The 21,129-nt window shown below is 35.0% G+C and overlaps 2 protein-coding genes across 2 annotated transcripts; both read right to left on the reverse strand.

Moving 5' to 3' along the window:
• Positions 1-274: 274 nt before the first annotated feature.
• Positions 275-8,226, reverse strand: spic (Spi-C transcription factor (Spi-1/PU.1 related); the record flags this gene model as incomplete). The annotated part of the gene is made up of 5 exons (XM_081362642.1): positions 275-759; positions 1,092-1,188; positions 1,296-1,417; positions 1,580-1,667; positions 7,963-8,226. 5 exons carry the CDS (start codon positions 8,224-8,226, stop codon positions 275-277), a joined length of 1,056 nt encoding a protein of 351 aa, XP_081218768.1.
• A 4,928-nt stretch (positions 8,227-13,154) lies between these two features.
• Positions 13,155-15,861, reverse strand: dnajb9b (DnaJ heat shock protein family (Hsp40) member B9b). The gene is made up of 3 exons (XM_081362783.1): positions 15,722-15,861; positions 14,827-15,057; positions 13,155-14,728 (listed from the first exon to the last, which is right to left on the reverse strand). The coding sequence occupies exons 2-3, from the start codon at positions 15,041-15,043 to the stop codon at positions 14,304-14,306; spliced, it is 642 nt and encodes a 213-aa protein (XP_081218909.1). The 5' UTR covers positions 15,044-15,057; positions 15,722-15,861; the 3' UTR covers positions 13,155-14,303.
• Positions 15,862-21,129: the final 5,268 nt, after the last annotated feature.

A 21,129-nucleotide genomic window follows, 5' to 3' on the forward strand; every position in this document is an offset into this window, starting at 1 on the left:
TTTACTGTGACTTTTAATCAATTTAATGCATCCTTGCTGAATAAAAGTATTCATTTCCTTTAAAAAAAAAACCATAGTGACTAAACTTTTGAACATTATGTTAACATCCTACATTTACAAGCATTCTCACATTTCTGATGCACTAGGAAAACAGCTTTATTCTTCTATACATTTTACAAAGTCAAGGTTTATTTCAAAGCATCTCCAATCTTATAATAGAGATAGTAAAGTTTTGAATTTATGGAATGTTAGGAATCAGCTCTTTTGAGAATCACTATACTGAAACGCCTATTTTGGGATCCTCATGCACTGTCAGTACAGTAGCAAGATCATACTCGCCCTGGTAAGAGTATTGGCCGTACCAGTAATGACAGTCTGGGAGAGGAGAGCTGTAGTACACGTGCTCAGCAGAGCCTTGCTGATGAAGGGCCATGTCTCTGGACGAAGGGCCCGAGCTGTAGCCTGATAGTGAGCTCAGTCGCTGCAGTATAGCTGGATTAAACTGATAGGTGAGCTTGCGACGCACCTTCACAATCTCGCCCGTGCGGCTATAGTTGCGGAGAGCGCGTGCCATTTTCTGGTAGGTCATGGTCTTGCGGTTGCCCTTTCGTTGACCCCAGCACTCGGCCAGTTTCTCTTTATTTTTCGAGATGAAATGGAAGATGCCGCTACCTCGGTCCGTCCACTGAATGGAGTCACCCATGTTGTCGTCGTGAAGAGCCTCGTGCAGATATTCGTATAACCGTAACTTCTTACGACCTAATGAGGAAGAGAAATGCACAATGCATTCAGCACTTCTGTATTATGATGAACTCAACTTTGTTGAAAATTGTCAACCATTAAAATGCAGTACAGTCAGTTTTAGGATATGCACAAGTATGTTCACGTCTACTTTTATTAATTAGATCATGATTCCTGAAAACTTTCAGCTGAGTTTACGTGATTTTACTTTTGCGGTAGGCCTATAGTTATTGTTATGCAGTTAGAGAGAAAAATCAAAAACATCCTTTTAGCATCAGCACATGCTTTCCTACATATTGCAATATCACATTTTTAAACACACGAAAACAATTGTTATAATAATGTTGTACCTTTTCCGTGGCGCTGTGGTAAGTTTGAGTAAAATACCGAAGGCTCAGCAGAACACAGTGGCCCCAGGGACACATCTGGCACAATGTGAGACCATGACTGTAGATACAGAGAGAAGCTTTTCTAGTCACAAAGCACAGGTGAAAGCATCACAACCTAACAGCTGAAACCATGAAAGTGAAAAATTCAATGAGTTGAAAACTTACTGAGGATTCATTCCAGTCATACATTGCCCCTGGAGGCTCAAAATGAGGTGTGAACTGATAGTAAGAGATGGCATGTCTCACAGAAGACTGTTGACTTTCCAAATTCTCATAGGATTTATTTTCTGAAAGAGCCAATCAGCAGAGAATGAATGAAAATAATAACAATCATCATCATCATAATAGTTTATACTTAATAATATTTTATACTTGATAATATTATATAATATACTTATATTACATTTTTATTAATGGTATATTTTTATCATATTATATTATATAAATACCTGTGTCATAGTGCCGTGTCTGAGAATGACGCTGAATTACATCAATGGCATCTTGAAAATCTTGATTGATGTCATTTTCAAGAGACCCCTGTTAAAAAAAAGGGCATAATTCAGAATTTCATGCATATTAAATATTGTTTGTATTAGGGTTCTGTCTTCTCATCAAATATGTAAATAATACATATAATAAATAGCTTAAATAGCCTTTATATGGTATAATAAAAGTATAAAATAATGTATGGATCAACAAGTTTTAAATAATCAAGCAAATAAATACTACATAAAACAATTTATAATTACACTGGTACACACCTGAGTCAAAGAACTCACCATTCTGGCCTTGGAAAACCTAACACTTCATCTATGTAGATCTCAACTGTGTTGAACTGGAAAAGTCCTCTATGTCTCAGTGATTATAAGTGGATAGATATATTGTAGAAGGACTTCTGTTTTACTGTCCAACTAACCAATGCGGCCTGTTATATACATGGGTCCATTTAAATTTGCCACGTCAACATAACATGGAGCAGTCAATGATACTCTACTTCTCTTTTTGGAAATGAAGACACACAAACTCATAGTCCCTCTATTCTACAAACTCCATATCTCCATCCATGAAAAAAAAGATAGAGAGAGAGAGATAGAGAGAGAGAGAAAGAGAGAAAGAGTTACTAACCACTAGTTTATCCAGGATACCTTCTCCTTTGTGAAAACATTTGCATTTCAGGTTAGAAGCTGTCAACGGCACTGTGTTTTATTGGTCCCTTATAAAAGTATCGAGAGGCAACAAGCAATAACTGTTCTGATAATCACAGCAAGAGAAAAGCTGGGGAATGTAGGGAAATTGCACCCGAGGTGGGACACTTCAAGAAATCGTGTGACAGAAATACGGATTTTTATGTTCTTTTTATGCATTTCTGGTTTATTAATAAAAAGTGAATAAATATTAGCAAAAACTATCTATTACACATGCTAAAGATAACCATTTCCTTCTTCCATTCAATTCACATTCATATTAGTGCAATTGTCAACTACACAGGCAAAGAAAGTCTTGACTAATGTAAATCTTGAGTACACACTTCCAGTACACACTTTGTTTATCTGTGCCACAAACTGGCAAACCGTCAAAATGCAGTCCCATTTTAATACATTTCGGTCTTTTTTTGCCGTGCATATTGTTCTAAGCTCATAAAACAACAGTTAATTCATTGCACATTCTCATGACACAAGTTTTAAATATCAACTGACTGGCTCCTGAAGTTCCCCTTTCAGGTGTGCAGAGAATGAAAGTAAAGAGGCTCACTGATAAAAGATCTAGATACATTTTATGAGACTTCAGTCGACTGAGATTATACCACTGTGATCTGGTGCATAATCAATATGCTAGAAAAGTGTGCTGTGGAAAAATGTCTAGCCCCAAACTGTGTAAACAACTCCCTGATAATAGTTAATCAGCTATACTGTATCACCAGGCAAATGATTTCTGCTGACACTTACAGTAACATAGTCTGTTATCTTTGTTGTGTCTGTACACTTAACATTCATTGAAGCTCTCAAGATAAAGTCAACATTTGACTATGAACACTTAGGTGCACTGTTTTGGAAGTGTATTGTAATGTGAATTATGCTGAAAAAGAAAAATGCTTAAACCAGCCTAAGGTTGTTTTTTAGCTGGTCTCCCTGCCTGACCAGCTGACATCATGCATGTGCACCTCCAAAATTAACACTTATCAAGCACCAGTCATGAGTAAAAATGGGCTTTGGAAAGTAACTTTTGCTTATAACTTTATTAGGAGCTACATCAATAGAGACGAATAGTATGAGTTAATCAGACTTTCACTAATGTAGGTTACCGAGTGATTCAAATCAAAGTAACAAAACATCAGTCACAACTTGCACATCTTCTAACAACTTTTACCATCAGAAGTTTTACAAATATGCAAAGGTAAAAATAATGTAATAAACTTATTGTCAGTAAACCCCAAAATACTGTATATTATTGTTCAAAAGATTACTTACCGAGGCTACATTTATTTGATAAAAAATACAGTAAAACAGTAATATTGTGAAATATAATTACAATTGAAAAATAACTGTTTTCTATTTCAATATGTTTAAATTTATCCCTGTGATAGCAAAGCTGTCTTCAGTGTCACATGATCCTCCAGAAATTTGCTGCTCAAGAAATATTTGTTATTAGTGTCATTGAAAAGCTGCTTAATATTTTTATGTAAACTGTGATGCATTTTTTTCAGGATTCCTTGACGAATAGAAAGTTAAGAAACAGTATTTATTTGAAATAGAGTTTTTGGTAACATTACAAATGTCTTCACTGTCATTTTTGATGAATTTTATTCATCCTTACTGAACAAAATTCATTCATTCATTCGTTTATATGTATATATATATCTTACTGACCCCTTGTGAATGGTAGTGTGTGCATGTACATTCTTTAATATATATATATATATATATATATAATAATTTCACACAAAGTGCAGTTTCATTGCTGGGAAATATTCTCAAGAAAGTGACATTTGTGCAAAATGTTTTTTCAGTTGACAGGGTTTAACTGTTCTGGAACATCTGTGGTAAAGTGTGGAATTGTTTCCTGTCTGCTGTGGATGATAAAATGTGGGAGACTGTGCTTGAAGGGTATGTAAACCTTTCCTCCACTGGGACTCACAAGGTAATTAAATTTGCAAGGTAATCTGTTTTGCATAGTGTCACCATAGTATCAATGAGTCATTTCCCTGTTTGTCATTTTAAATATTTTCATTATTTGTAATGCAATAATTGAGCACTTAACAATAAAAAATGTTAAATTATGATTGAATGGATGTAGTTATAAAAAAAGAATCTACAAACAAAATTAAACTATGTTTTGGATTCTTCTCTCTCTCTCTCTCTCTCTCTCTCTCTCTCTCTCTCTCTCTCTCTCTCTCTCTCTCTCTCTCTCTCTCTCTCTCTCTCTCTCTCTAAATGCTTCTGTGGATTTTTCCATTGGTTTATGAATTTATGTATGCGCCTCACGCCTGCCGAAGTATTTACATTTTCTGGCAAAGCAGTAGCGAGGGCTTTATCTTTTCAAACAAAGAGCTGCTTTCCTTCCCCTTCTCTTCAAACCCTATTCAAAAGGACCATTAATACCAAACCCAATGAGGGAAGGGCAGTATAACCACAACATAGCTCCTATTCTACTTCTTTATTTACTGGCACCCAATCAAAATAAGTTCCCAAAGTGCCTGCACAGGTAAACAGATCACTCAAGCTGTCTGTTGAAGTTAGCCATGCATAACATGGTTTACCAATTCTGGGGAAGAAAACAATACTGCTGAAATTGTTCTTGTTAAGCCTGGCCTGTTTACTATATATATTTAATGGCTGACTTTTGTGGCAAACCTTTTGTACTCTTCTATTCGAATATACAGTATAACAGCAGACCTAAACCTTAACTGAGTCATGCTTTTACATTCTTTGCTTGCTTTGATTACAAAAGCAAATTAGTTGTATTCCTTTTTACCTTAAGAGTGGATAAAACAGACATTTATTTTTATTTGCTTATTTTCTATTAGTTTTTTTTAATTATTTGTTTTGATAACAAAAGCAAAGGTGTTGTATTCCTTTAAATTTTAAGAGCAGCTAAAACATTTTTATTATTTTTTATTAATTAATTATTTAGATTACAAAAGCAAATCAGCTAAAATATGTATTTATTTATTACACCATATTGTAAAGCAAATGTAATATACTGTGCTTTAAAATGTTTGCCCATGAAATTCTGATAAGCTTTTCCCCATCAACTGCCACAGAATTCCATAACTAGAACACACCCAATTATCTGACAATATTTTTTTCCTCTTGGGTTTTTTTCCAGTTCCTTGTTTTTTTTCCGGGGTGGACAATAAACAGCATATTTCATTTCATATAGCCAGTCCTCCCATGTCGCTTAAACTGAACAGCATTGTGAGATGTCATAGTCAGCTAAGGGTACATCTATGCTGCAAAACCTTTTGATAAATATGCATCTTGTAAGCAAATATTGAGTTTCATGCCATAATATTCTGTCTTTTTCATATTTCGGACACTTCCTTAATTGTGTGCTGTGTTGAGGGGTCCCAAGTGCAGGATTGAACAAAGCTACAATAATCTGTGTTATTATGTACCATCTTCAGATGTTGTTGTGCATCTGGAGCCGTGCTTGAAGGACTGATGTGAGGACTTTATTTGTTGAAGTTTTCATACTAAAATAACCTTGTGTTGATAACATCCTGTTCTTCTGCTGATTGTTGACATCTGTTTCTTGTTTTCCAAATTTGTGAATAAATACCTCACCTGTTCTTTTGTTAAGTGCATCTTTGGGAGTCTTCCTGATAAGGTACTTCCTGATATCCCATCACACTTCAGTGAGACACTGCTGTTGAATTCACTACATTGTCTGCAGCGTAGTCTTTTGAAGGTACAATTTCCCCATACATTTTGTAAAATGAAGGAAACATTTTTCAGATTCTGAACTATTTCTTGGTGACTAATGAAATAAGCCCATTTGTGACACTCATTATGACGATCAGATGTTCTTCCAATGTAGCTTAAGATGTTTTTTGGATCATTTCAAATCATGATGGAAAATATGATCATCAGGTTTTATTCAAACTTGTTGAGTTCATGCTGCTGTCAAAAAGCAAAAGAGGGACAAACCAAATACTGAGACAAATATAAGAATTGTAACAAATTTTCTGGACTGCGTTATATTAGCATTTGGAACATTGTCCTGAATATGCATATTCACTCTTAAAAATAAAGGTTCTTCATTTGTATCTATGGTTCAGTGAAAACCCTTTAACATCCACGGAACCTTTCCATTGGGCATAAGTTTTTTTAATGGGAAAAAGCGTTAAAAAACTTAACTTAAAAAACGGTTCCAGGTTCCGGTTTGGAACCGGTTCCAAACGTTCCGATCCATCGGAATCGTACACGTCCACACGTTAACGATTCCACTAACGATTCCGAACGTTCCGTTCCGTCCATTCCCGCGTCGCGGCACGACGTCACAGTATGCGACTGGATTTTTAAATCCCCCAAAAACTCTGTAAGTGTGCAGCAAATGGTACAGGAATCGATATGGGAATCGATAAGGAATCGCATCGATAAACAGACTCGACAATGGCATCGATATCGATAATTTCTTAATGATGCCCATCCCTACCCACAATGCTGTACAGAAAATTATACCAATCAGAGAATAAAAAAAACATGTGCCAAAATAGCCACACACACACACACACACAGTTGCATTTGAAATTATTCAACCCCCATTGCAAATCAGGTTTATTGTCGAAATGTATGGACTTTTAGCTGTTTGCACTGAACAAATCAGACAGAAGTAATTGAACACAACAAATGTTTCAAGTAGTTTCCCCAAATTCAATTAAAAATGCAAATTACTTCTGCAGTCTCAAAATTAAACAACCCCTTCATAACAAGCGTCTTTAGTGCTTAGTAGTAGTGGTAACACTTTATTTTACAGTGTCCTTGTTACATATGTTACGTGTACTTACCATATTAATAACAGTAAATTATGCATAATTACATGCAACTAACCCTCAACCAAATCCTACCCTAACCCTATAGTAAGTACATGTAGTTACTTAATATTACTCAGTACTTAAATATATACACTGTAACAATGACACCTTAAAATAAAGTGTAACCATAGTAGTAACACCCTTTTGCTGTTATGACCTGCTGCAAACGAGATGTATAACCAGAAACCAGCTTCTGGCAGCGTTTCTGAGGAATCTAAGCCCATTCCTCATGGGCAATGGCCTCCAGTTCAGTAATATTCTTGGTTTTGTGTGCTGCAACCGCCTTCTTCAAATCCCACCAGAGATTTTCTATGGGGTTCAAGTCAGGTGACTGTGATGGCCACTGTAGAATCTTCCTTGACTTTTTGTGGAATTTGAGGTATGCTTTGTCCTGTTGGAAGGTCCAATGATGACCAAGCTTCAACTTCCTCACTGGCAGCATGACTTTTTCTCCTAGGATTTCCTGATACTTCAATGAATCCATCTTGCCTTCCACATGCTGCAGTTTTCCAGTGCCAGAGGATGCAAAGCAGCCCCAGAGCATCACCAAGCCCCGCCATGCTTAACTGTAGACAGAGTGTTCTTTTCAGCATATGCTTCATTCTTCTTCCTCTAGACACACCACTGATCCACAGGGCCGAAAAGTTCCACTTTCATCGCTCCACAGAACCGAATTCCAAAACCTCTGTGGCTTATTTAAATGATTTTGAGCAAATTGGAGCCGACCTTTCTTGTGCTTGTGGGTCAGTAGTGTTGTACGTCTTGGGGGTTCTGGCATGCGTTTAGTATGCGCCTTACTGTGCAAGCTGAAACCCCAGTGCCTGTTGCCACCAAGTCTTGCTGCAGGTCTTTTGCAGTCACTCGAGAGTTTTTCTGAACATGCTTTCTCATAAATCTGGTTGCAGCCGTTGATAGCTCCCTTTTTCTGCCCCATCCAGGTAGTGTGACCACTGTTTCTTTAACTTTGAACTTGCGAACTATGCTTCCAACAGTATCCTGTTCCTGTATCCTGTTCCTTGTTTGTGAAGGGCGATAATATCTTCTCTTAAATTTTTGGACCATTCTTTTGATTTATCCATATTTCTAACATGCAGTCAAACGTGACTCAACAAACCTAGCCAGTTCAGATATTTCATGTGTTCTAGCTCAAGCACACCTGGTGCAACTTATGAAGCCCTTGATTACTTGAGAAAGCACCTGTTTTGCAGATTTGTGCTGTTGTGAGGGATTCTATTCTGGGGGTTGAATAACTTTGAGAATGCAGAAGTCATTAAAAGTTGCATTTTCAGTTGAATTTGGGGAAACCACTTGAAACATTTGTTGTGTTGAGCTATTTCAATTACTTTTGTTTGATTCGGTCATTGCAAACAGGTTAAAGGCTGTACATTTTGCCAATAAACCTTGTTTGCAATGGGGTTTGAATAATTTCAAATATATAATATAATATTGAATAATTGTGTGTGTGTGTGTGTGTGTGTGTGTGTGTGTGTGTGTGTGTGTGTGTGTGTGTGTGTGTGTGTGTGTGTGTGTGTGTGTGTGTGTGTGTGTGTGTGTGTGTATACATATATATATATAATAGTTTTATATTTCCCCATCATTTTTAGTTTGCAATGCTTCATGTGATTGTAGTTTTTCCCTCATCGAAGCTATAAGTACACACACTCTTGTACCTTTTGTCTTTTTGTCAGATTTTCAAAAACATTTGCTTCAAAACAAAGTTTGTAGTGTTATGATTCACCTCGTAGCTGATTCCCTTGTGAAAAAGAAGTGTGCTTAATTGTATTGAAAGCGTACTTTTTGTGTGCTTAAAATAATCAAAGTATACTTTTTGAAAAGTGCACTTGCAGATAATATAATAAAATTAAAATTAAAGACCACTTAAGTGTACTTAAAGGGAATACACTTTAATGACAATATTTATTAACACACTTAAGTGCATTTTTTACAAATGCACTTTGTAATAATATCTAATTAAGTTTAACTTAAAGTGAGTACACTTTCATCACAATATTTATAAACACACTTAAGTGCATTTAAAAAAATGCACTTTGTAATAATGTCTAATTAAGCTTAACTTAAAGAAAGTACACTTTCATCACAATATTTATAAACACACTTAAGATTTATAGTGTTTTTAATTTATTAAAGTTAAAGTTATCAGTTATTAAAGGGAATTTATTTTGATGTATTGACTAATATATAAAATAACAGTTTTAATGGAAAACATGGAAAATAATTGATTTTAATTCCAACTCAAGTGTGTTGTCCAAAATTAATTTGTAAATGTATTTTAAATGTGTTTTGTCTATAATATATACTGTGTGCATTATGCAGTTGAAATGTATTTTTCCAATACATCTGTTTATACAGTATAATCCAGTACAACTTATTGTTGACATTTTTATCACCAGCCCTATGAACTCAACTAGTGTCAGCTTTCTACATAATATTTTAAAATAAAATGTAATATATGAGAGGAGTCTAATAGTAATGTGTTGTAGCTACTTTACATCTGTGAACATAATACTTTCAATATCATTATGTTGTTCTAAGTCAATTAAATACATTTAAAATTGTATTAATTGTGAGCAAAAGTTAAACAAATGTAAACAAAATGAATTTGCATTTAAATTCAGTTAAAATACATTTAATTTTAATCACACTAGACTACATTGAAAAAAAAAGATTGACTTTTAGTTAGGTTAATGAGTAAAGTTTTGTGAACTTACAGAGTTTAACAACACAATGAGTTAGAACAACTTAAACAGAAAAGCTTAAATAACATTTAATCATGCATGATATATGAATATGTTGCGAGAAATTCTACGTCATTATGACGCTCTACTTCACTAGAGTTTGAAAAATGCGCTGTTTTGCGATCCGTTTGCGATGCGTGATGATGCTGAAGCTAGCCAAACAAGAGAACAAAAGGAGCACCACGTTTGGATGTTTGTTTGCAGATGAGACGTTATGCAGCAAATAATCAGTCAAGTAAGTATATATTGATGCTTTCTTTAGTTAATTTTTTTTTCACCGTAACATGTCAGTTGCTGAGTGCATTTTAATCGCAGATATTATAAACTCAATAGACTCGGGAGGTGAAATAATCATGTTTTCAATAATTTATACATGATTGCATTCTAATAATGTCTTACATTGTAATGTGTGGAAGGCGTGTGTGGTCGTGTTCGAGGAATTTGGTTGCTGATTTTTTTTTTTTAAACTAAACCGACTTTTTAAATTATTTTAAACAAGCTACTAAACATTTGCTGAATGCTGATCCAATATTGTAACACTCGAAGACGTTTATATACATTTAATACAAATAATCAATCTTATAACCACCATAAATATTTAATATATTACCCACCTCTAGAAAAAATGCTTGTAATGTGTTCAATTTCATTTTGTATTTAAAGAGTTGTTCAATTACTATTTGTTTTGGAATATGTAATATTTTTATGTTTATCTGGATTTAAATATTCATTTTGCAGGATCAGTTCATATTTGTTATTGGAGATACAGTGCAAGCGGTGTGGAATCACAGACCTGTATTGATGAGGTGATGTTACAAGATTTATCATGACAGCACATCCTGATCAAGCTAAAACACTACTTTCAAGTCACTAACTATCCCTATAGCTTTTAAATGCTTTGAATCTTTTGCATGTGCAAGTAATAAATTCCCACCTGTGCATTTACACCTGCCCTATAATCATCATATATTTTATAGGTAACGTAACAAACCAAAGGAAGAAGGCTTGCAGCATTGCTGTGTCAACCGTGGTAAATACAAGAACAGGAACATCCTTCATGAAGATAGCTATGTGGGGCAAGCTTAAAATGTAAGAATACCTTTCTTAATTTGCATTGGTCCTGGGTTTGCATGGGTCATATATCTATATTTGTGTAATTGATAAAGTTATGCTTAATTCCCTGTAAAGTAGCAATAAAAAGGTTCTCTATTTTGAATCACTTTAAGCCCAGTGTCAGTAAAGATGGCGTAGTCAGTGGAATCCTGCTGTTTGTGGGAAATAGAAGGAACCTTGCCCAGCTTTCTACTACGATGTGGCCCTGGTGACTGAGGTAATCAATCACATCACACATTCATCAACAGTTAACAGTCAAAAGTTTACATACACCTTGCAGAATAAACTGCTTCATCAGGGTAGTACTAAATAAAGATAAAACGTATACATTTTTGTGATCCCTTTTATTGCTAAAATTGTTAACATTTTGCAGATACTGCAAGGTGTATATCAACTTTGAAGCGCAACTGTATATCTATCTCTTTCATTCAATTGAGCCAAATATAACAATGGACTGGATCTGTATTATAAACAAATTTTCTGGTTTTTTGTTTTTTTCCTCAAGGCATTTTTTCTGACTTTCCTGCATCTTTGAAACATTTCTATTCACATATACTCTGGAGAGCATCTGGGACATTGACATAAACCGCACTTTCCAACAACTTAAAAAATTGGGTGACATCATTTTGGTTTTTGTGCTTTTGGAGTTCTTCAGTGTTTTTGTTTTTGTTTTTTTGTGTGTGTTTTTTTTTAGACAAACTTAGATTCACTGTAATGCTGGAGTAAGCATTTGGTCCTGTTTAATGTTGGTGCTGGTAAAGGTTTAAAGGGATACTCCACTTCAAAATGAAAATTCTGTCATCATATACTCACCCTCATGTTGTTTCAAACCTGTATCAATTTCTTTCTTCTGCTGAACATCCCTTTAAGAGCTAAATAACAAGGTTCGGTAACTTTTAATTAGGTCTCATTTGTTAATATTAGTTTATTTTTTAGCCAACATGATCTAACCAAGACTAATATTATCTTACTTAGATTAATAAATGCTTAAAGTATTATTCATTCTTAGTTCATGTTAACTGAAGTAGGTAACTAATATATTTTTGTAAAGCATTACCCAAAGGTCTCTTTCCAAAACTGTTTGTGTTTATGCATAGTGTTTCTTGGGGTTTTCTTGTGCATCAACAGAAAGGTTTTTATTTACTTCTTTTAGATATTATTTTGTCAGTAAATTTAGAGGGTTTAACATTAAGTTTTGTTGATTGTAACATTGCATTTAATTCACACTTAAGTGTATTGTTAACTGACATTAAAGTATATTTTAAATCACATTAATTGCGTGTCATTATATTGTGTAGTGCACTTTAAGTATATTTTAAAAACACTAGAAGCAATTATGAAAGTATATATAAAGTTGTAATAAAGTACCAATTAAGTTCACTTAAGTTCACAAAAATCACTCTTAATGGCAACTTATTACATTTTATTTCAACTTAATATATGATATATTTGAAATTAATTACACTTAATGTGCATTAAGTGCGCCGAAAAGATGGCATTTAATTCACACTTAAGTGTATATATTTAAAGTATATTATTTATGTAATAAGTACACTTTATAAAAGTACACTTAAGTGCACTTTTTTTTCACAAGGGATTGTCTTGGTCCATGGCTTTTAACTGACTTTCTTACATTCCCTATGGGAAAAAAAATATAGAAAAAATACTGTTACACTTTATTTTGATGACCATCAAAAAAAAAAAAACTTTAGACATTCTACTAACTGTAAGTAAATCTGCAACTACATGCCAACTTACTCTCATTAATAAGGTGTAAGGTTTCGGGTTAGAATAATTAGTTGACGCACTTGCAAAGTTACTTATAGTCAGTAGAATGTCTAAAGTGGACCATCGAATAAAGTGTTACTAATAATACTGAAAAAGTGGACGGGCTCTGTTGTCCTCTATAATGGATTCAAAAGTTCCATTTAATGCAGTATCTAAGCATGTGCTTGCTTGAATTACATATTCAAGCTAAAACCATTTTTTAAAACAGTGAAACAGTAGATAACCTGAGCATGGCAGTAAGCACACCAGTCAATCACACACTTTACATGAAGTTCAAAACTAGGAAAAAATATGGTTGTTAATATTGCTGTTCATTCTGACAGTACACAAAGCTTGATGAGGTAATTGTTTATTGGAAATAAAAGTATTCAGATTAAACTACTGACAGACCGTGTTATGCTGCTTTGGCTAAAATGTTTGGACAGCCAAATAAATATATCCACATTTACGGAACTACAAGGAGTGTACAATTTTTTTTTGTTCAATAGTTATTTATATGAAAATGAATGATTGTACATGGCTTTTTGTACAACTGCCCCAGGTAATTGCTCAAACCTTCCTATTAACATGGAAATTTAACATGAGAGCAAAGCGAGAAACAGTAACCGTTTTTTAGGCACAGCTCTTCATTTGATCATATGGCTGCTTTTTTTCTTTTCTTTTTTTTTTCCAGGAAAGCCCTACAGCTAACAGGATTCCCCCTCCATCAGGAAGATTTGAATAATTATTGCACATGTAAGGGACTTCCCCCTCAAAAGAGCCACTTGCTCTGGTGTCATGTTAGCAGAGATGGAAGATATACAAATTGTGTAAAATGCTTGTAAAGGACATGACCACGTTGAATGTTTTCTAGTGATCACGTACATGTGTCAAACAGCTTCTATAGGTTCTAGGATCTTCAGAAATAAGTTAAAACAGGCTGAAAATCACAAATAAGCGATACAGCGGCACTTCATGATAAACACAATTGTGTGTTTTAAAGCCTCCGGTACGTGGAAGCCTTTTCCCCTGAAATATGCTTTAAGATCCTAAATCTTGACTTCATAACAAAAAAAGAGAAAGACTCTTATCTTATATTTAGAGTTTATAAATGGCAAAATATAGTACAAAATGTACTTCAAGGGCCAAAAATAAATGATGAAATAATGAACTAAAACATGAAAAATATGTTCATGTAAATATACTAAAATTTTATATTTTTTAAATATATTTAAAAATATACCTGACACTGTATTTCTTTTTCCATATGGGTCAGGTCATATGTGTTAATGTTGAAAACTGTTGATAATATTATTAATATGTTGTGAATGGTGAATTTTGTATAAAGTCAGATTTAGGATCCCTGAACTGAGGATGTTTCATCCAGTAATGTGTGATTCTTGCAGAAGACTTCTTCGAGGTCATCAGTACTGATCCAAAACACAAAAAAGCATTTAAGTTTCAATCAAGACAACTGGAAGACATTTCCATGTGCGCATTAACTCAGGAGCAGTCGGTGTATGTTGTGACCATGTTGCCCTTTCGCTGTGTGACAGTCCTACAGTGCTGCCTGCTGGAACTGTGAAACCTGTTTTCAGTCCGAGTCTGGTGTCCATTAAAAGAGAACATCCTTTCCATATTCTCAAACATATCATCAAACATGTCACCGCCGAAAGAGTTCTGGAAGTGCCTCCTGTGCCTGCTATGTGCTTCTTCGTGGGCGTGAAAGTGGCTCTCGAAATGTCTTTTATTATGCATGTGAGGGTTGTGTCCATGCATGTCAGAGTCTCTGAATATATCGTCAAAGTTGAAGCTAAAATGTTGACGGAAGTGATCCCCGCCTCCTCTATGGCCCTGCCTGGAGAACGGACTGCTCCTCGTCTGGTCGTATTCCTTCCTCCGGTTGTCATCTGATAATGTTTCATATGCTGGGAATGGAAAAATATGAAGCTTTAACAACTGATCAACACTTATAATGTTCAGAAAGGTGTGTCCTGTGTCAATTTGAATGGGTGTGTTGACTCACCCTCAGCAATCTCTCTGAACTTTGCCTCTGCATCAGGGCTTTTGTTTTTATCAGGATGATACCGCATGGCTAATTTATGGAAGGCTTTTTTGATCTGGCGATCAGATGCGTCTTTGGGTACACCCAGGATCTCGTAATAATCTTTCTCGGCCAGAATCAGCTCTGCGATGAGCAGAATGCTCACAGCCACAGTGAACACTGACTGAGCTGTTGCCATGCCTGCAATCAAAACTGTTAACAGGAAACAAGAGTCAAGATCACAGTTCATTTGCTTTTGTCATAAAAAAAGAAAATTCACAGTAGTACATCAGTGGCTGTAATAATGTCTATTAATTTATGTATGAGAATGTATGTATGTAGGCCCTATGTAGGCTATGCATGAGATAGATAGACAGACAGGCAGGCAGACGGATAGATAGATAGATAGATAGATAGATAGATAGATAGATAGATAGACAGACAGACAGACAGACAGACAGACAGACAGACAGACAGACAGACAGACAGACAGACAGACAGACAGACAGAGATACTGTAGTTAGACAGACAGACAGATGGATAAATAGACAGACAGACAGATAGATAGATAGATAGACAGACAGATGGATAAATAGACAGAGACATGCAGATAGATAGATAGATTGCACTCTCTAAATCATGATACAAATTAATTTTCCAAAAAAGGGCTTAAAGCAAAATACAATTTCCTATTTCTTTCTTTTGATTTATGCCCTGTACTTTCTTGACATGTTGAAACTGGGTTACAAGTAGGCTATGTATCTCTCTAGGTATTCTTATAGAGATACTTGCAACAACAGGACATAATTATTCTCTAACATATCTAAACAACTTTATGTATATTAAATATATTAGAAATCTGCTGGTTTTAACTTACCCGATGTTCTCTGTAACAAAGTTATATCAACCACAGAACAGCTGACCCTTTTTCTGAGCGCTCTGACAGCGCTGAAGTTACTGTACCACGATTCGCAACGCGATTGGCTGATTCCCGGGATGAATGACTACAAGCGCTTCGATTGGTCCAGATCCGGAGCACATTTAATGCTTTTCAGAGCGTCACTTCCTGTTTCTATAGCAGGATTTTAGTGGTCTGGTCAGCGTGCCGCGATACTGCGTACTGTCAAACTGGAAGAACAGAGGACCGCCTTCAAAAAAACAATATAAGAGTCTATATTTATCTATGCCTGGCTATTCATCTATTTGTCTATCCACCATATATATATATATATATATATAGGTATAGGTATAGGCTATATATACATCCTATAGGCTACATATTTACTGTAGGCTAACGTTATATATTTATTTTGTTTTCTATTGAATTTCTGTCATTTGTGTACTAAAGGTAGCCTACCCCGTGAGAGATTAGGTCAGGCTAAAAAGAGTTAAAAACATGAAGTGAGAAGTTTACTTGTTTGATCATCATTCGCGGACCTGATATCTGAAGGCCACTGCTATTCCAACTATATTCCCATTTGTTCTAAGTCCTTTTTATTAGGCTACACCTCTAGGTGTTTGTTTTTTTTTTTGTTTTAAGATGTAAAAATCAAGTTCTGTGTAGATTTAAATGTTTAAATCGAATTGTTCTTTGTTTTGTGACCATCTTAAACCTGTAGAGCAATCACATGACAGCTCATCAGGTCATCTCCATTCCGATAATAAAATAGGTGAAATCCTTAAAGCCAACTGAGGCACAAGATGTCACAACTTCACTCGTCTTGTTGTTTTTCTTGCTAAACTACTGACTACAGTATCTCTACAAGGTCCCTTTAAAACTAGCACTTAGGCTACTATTATATATATATATATATATATATATATATATATATATATATATATATATATATATATATATTTACGTATAAATAATGTTTCGTTTAGTTTATTAAAAGCATAATATATTAATATATATTTTAATATGTGTTAAATATATACAAAAATATTCCAAAAAGCGTATCAGCAGTCTAACCCATGCATCAGTACAAATTAGGGTTATCTCCCTCGAGACAAACTGCAAGGTAGCTAAATGAGATTTTGTACTTGCTTGCCAGAATTATTTCTGAAAACACTTTGTCCTCCATGCATAAATAAAGGTTATTTAAAGGAATTTATATTGTTCTGTGGCTTCATAGAAGTGTGAGGACGTGAAATGGATTTAATAAAACCTGTCTTTCTTTTCATGCATGCGTGGCCACATGGTGTCAGTGTGGCAGAGGTCATGTCATTCTTATAGAAATGATGTTCATTCACGCACTAGGGAGCTTAAAAATAGTTATTCATTTGTATGGCTGAGACCTACACAGTAATTAACATGGTTTTGAATAGTAAAAGGTAGCGTTATGTGTGCCGAAAAGCACTGTTTAGCCTACTCTGTTGAAGTCACCACGAAATGCAAATTACTAACAAGCTGCTTTAAGGGATAGTTCACCCAAAAATGAAAATGTTGTCATAATTTACTCACCCTCAAGCTGTTCCAAACCTGTATGAGTTTCTTTCTTCTGCTGAAAACAAAAGACATTTTAAAGTTAATCAAACAGTTGACGGTAACCACTGACTTCCATAAAGAAAAGAAAATAGCATGGAAGTCAATGGCTGACGTTAACTGTTCGATTTACCAATATAATATATTCTTTTGTGTGCAGCAGAAGAAAGAAACTCATATAAGTTTGGAACAACTTGAGGGTGAGTAAATGATGACAAAATTTCATTTTTGGGTGAACTATCCCTTTAATGGGACTAGAGATGTTGCTAGGGTAACAGGTATGTTGCTATGTTGTAACAGGTAAACTAATCTACGCACTAGTCTGCTTTTACAGCCTCGTTGTGTTTGTAATTGCGCTCTTGCAAACTAATAAACTCGAACTTTCAGGGCAATTGTTTTTTAGCCTTATATTTCTGTCGATTGTAGATAGCCAAAATTAATTTGTGAAAATGATCTTGATGGACAAAATATGTCAGTATTATAAACGTTTGTTAATCACTTGTTTTTTGCGATATTTAAATTTTTGTCAGAGGAACCAGTGTGATGCTAACTTCCGGGTTGGCTTAAAACAAATAATTCATTACAGCAGCACTTTATTACTGATGGTCAAAATCAATTCCCGCCCTACATTTTTTTTGTTCAAAAAGCAGTTTCGTACATATGTGACGATAGGGAAGAAAAGACTATCGCAACTTCTGTTTCTTGCCGACTTTAATGGTGCATTATTACATACAAAATACACTTTTTGCAACATTTCATTTGGAACTCTAAAAACTGTTGTTTTAAAAGTAGCCTATTGGTAAAATGTTATTGATCAATATAACTCTTCAGCCATGTAAATTAAGCATTGGTGTTTTTATCTGTTTAACACATATCCATATCTGTTTGGTTGTAATGAAGTGCACAACAAAAGAGTAGGCCTAGATAACAAAAACAGTCTTTAATAAATCCAACAAGGTAACACTCAGGAAATAACTAGGAGAAAAATACACAACCACGTAAACTAAAAATGACACCGAACAATGGACTGAGGAAAGTAAGGGCTTAAATACACACAGGAAAGTAAGAGCTTAAATACACACAGAGTAATCAACCGAAAGAAGAACAGGTGCGAAATTAATGAGTAACTATGGAAACTAACAATCACTGTGAACACAGGCAAACAAGAACATACAGTAACAAAACCAAACTAAGGGACCATTTACACAACACCGTTTTCAACTAAAGACGTAAAACTTTTTATGCGTTCTAGCCGTTCATTTACACAACATTTTTTAGAAGTTTTTTAAAACGATATCGTTATCGCCTCAATGTAAACAAGACGTGAATATGTGAAAACAGTGAAGACATGCGCATGCGTATTAAGTGTTCAGTCTATAGTTGCGTAGCAATTCTTTACAAAGTGACATCGCCGAGTACTGGCCCGGCATGCAGAATACAGCGTTTTTAGTTGTTTTTGTGGATCCGTGTGAACGGGGATCGTTTTGACAACGGAGTCATCGGTACGCAACAGCAAAGGAAAAACTTTTTCCGGTTTTGGTACACCGTCATGTAAACATACATTTACATTTAGTCATTTAGCAGATGCTTTTGTCCAAAGCGACTTACAAATTAGGACTAAATTAAGCGAGTCATTGTGAAGAGGCAAAAAACAACGCAAGAAGTGCTCAAAAATACGAAGTTCAGGCATTGTTCAGAGTAGCATAAGCCCGACAAGCGAGGATTTAAAGGAAAAGGAAAGGTGGTTTTTTTTTTTTTTTTTTATGAGGTTAAGTGCTCACGGAAGAGATGGGTTTTCAGTTGTCTTTTGAATGTTGCCAGGGATTCTGCATTCCGGATGAGGGTGGGGAGCGCGTTCCACCAACATGGAACTGTGAATGAGAATGTTCCGGAAAGTGATTTAGTGGCTCTCTGTGATGGAACCACGAGACGTCACTCGTTGATCGATCGTAGGCTTCTGGTAGGGACGTAGACTCGTAGGAGCGAGTGAAAGTAGGAGGGAGCTGAGCTGTGATAGATCTGTAAGCAAGCGTCAATGCCTTGAACTTGATGCGAGCAGCGAGAGGTAGCCAGTGCAGAGGAGTAACGTGGGGCCATTTGGGCTCGTTGAAGACAAGACGAGCTGCAGCATTCTGGATCATTTGTAGAGGTTTAGTTGCACATGATGGAAGTCCAGCCATACATACCCCTCAACACAAATGAAATAATAGAACTAAACATAACCCTTACAGTTTCATAGCCCCTGTTATTTGTGTACTATATGATGTCTATTCAATTTCAAAATCTGATCTAATTATGTTATTACTCATATTTTTTCAGAAGTCATTTCCTTAATGTCATAATTTACACCGTATTGTATTTGATGAAGGGCATATAATGCTATGTTATTCTCACTTCTGCCTCCCCTTACACCGTTCGGCTACAATGGTCTCCAACGTTTTTCATCTGCCTCTAAAAATGCTCTAATCCCATTTCCCAATGGCTACCTTGGATACAGATGCCTTAGGCTTTCATTTTGCCTTTAATCCAAGGAGTGTTTGTGCAGTAAAAGGCTAACCAAATTTAGTTATTTAGTTTGGTAGTTCAATAAGGCCTAGATACGTTTTGGCATGTTTTTTCAATCATAATTTTTGCTTAAGACCATCAAGACCCTTTAATGAATTAATTTTCCTCATTGTTTTTCAAATGAAAGGAGAAGGTTTGGTGCATAAATGGGATTTAATTTTTTTAAATATGCTATAAGTGCACAATTATGGCCCTGATTTATTTATTTATTTACCTACCTATTTTATTTATTTTAATGCATTATTAAACCCGTTAGAGATTTCTCATTCAAAAGATGGTCTGCTTTTAAACTCCAAATGTGTGAGGAACTATATTTGGTGTATTAAATATTAAAAATTGCTCTATTATTTATGGGAACAGAGGTGAATAGAAGAGAGAAATTCCTGGAGGGAAATATGATTATGAAACTGATCGCTGAAAATCTTGACCTACTGTTTGTATGAATCCGGGTTTCTCTGTGAAGGAACATTCCCATTTCATTTAGCTTTATTGAGGTATTCAAACGGGTTTCAAAATATGTGAAGTGACTTTCACAGAAAACAGGCTTTGCAGTACAAAGAAATTTGTGTGCGTGAAAATATGAGGTCATAACAGTGACAATGAAACGTCACTCAATTTTAACCCTATAGAATTTTTTATGCACAAGCTCATTTTGCATTTTTGTTTAAATGACTGAGGAATGGAAAACAACAATGAAATGAATTGCATTGACCAAAGGCCAATCTGTAATTTACATAGATAAGGTAAGGTCATGCAAAGTGTTTCAAAAATGAAACAAAAGATGTGAAAAACGTGACCAAATCTATACAATCAAAGTGACAATCACATATGCATATAATTACACATATGCTAAATATCTTTTAATACATACTGGGAAATAATTACAGTAATCATACCTTGATTTTCTTTAAATGGGAGCCATATTTTCTTGATACAAGACTTTATGATGTTAGTGAGTCACTTAGTGCAGAAAGGCTGGTACATTACCTGTAAATCACAGGGCATATTTTTACAGCACAAAGATGAGGTGCCATTAACCATATCATCTGTCAGAAACCTCATTCTATGAATATATACAGTTACTTACATTTTACATGCAAACATGATAAGAGAACAGATCTCCTTCATTCTCTTTAGCAGTACAAATAGATTTAAAAACAACAACAACATAAAAACAAAAAACATTGAAACAAATGACCATGCCGAATTATTAATAATTATATTAAAAAATGGCA

This window comes from Scardinius erythrophthalmus (assembly GCF_964197995.2).
Source record: "Scardinius erythrophthalmus genome assembly, chromosome: 4".
Classification (NCBI taxonomy): domain Eukaryota; kingdom Metazoa; phylum Chordata; class Actinopteri; order Cypriniformes; family Leuciscidae; genus Scardinius; species Scardinius erythrophthalmus.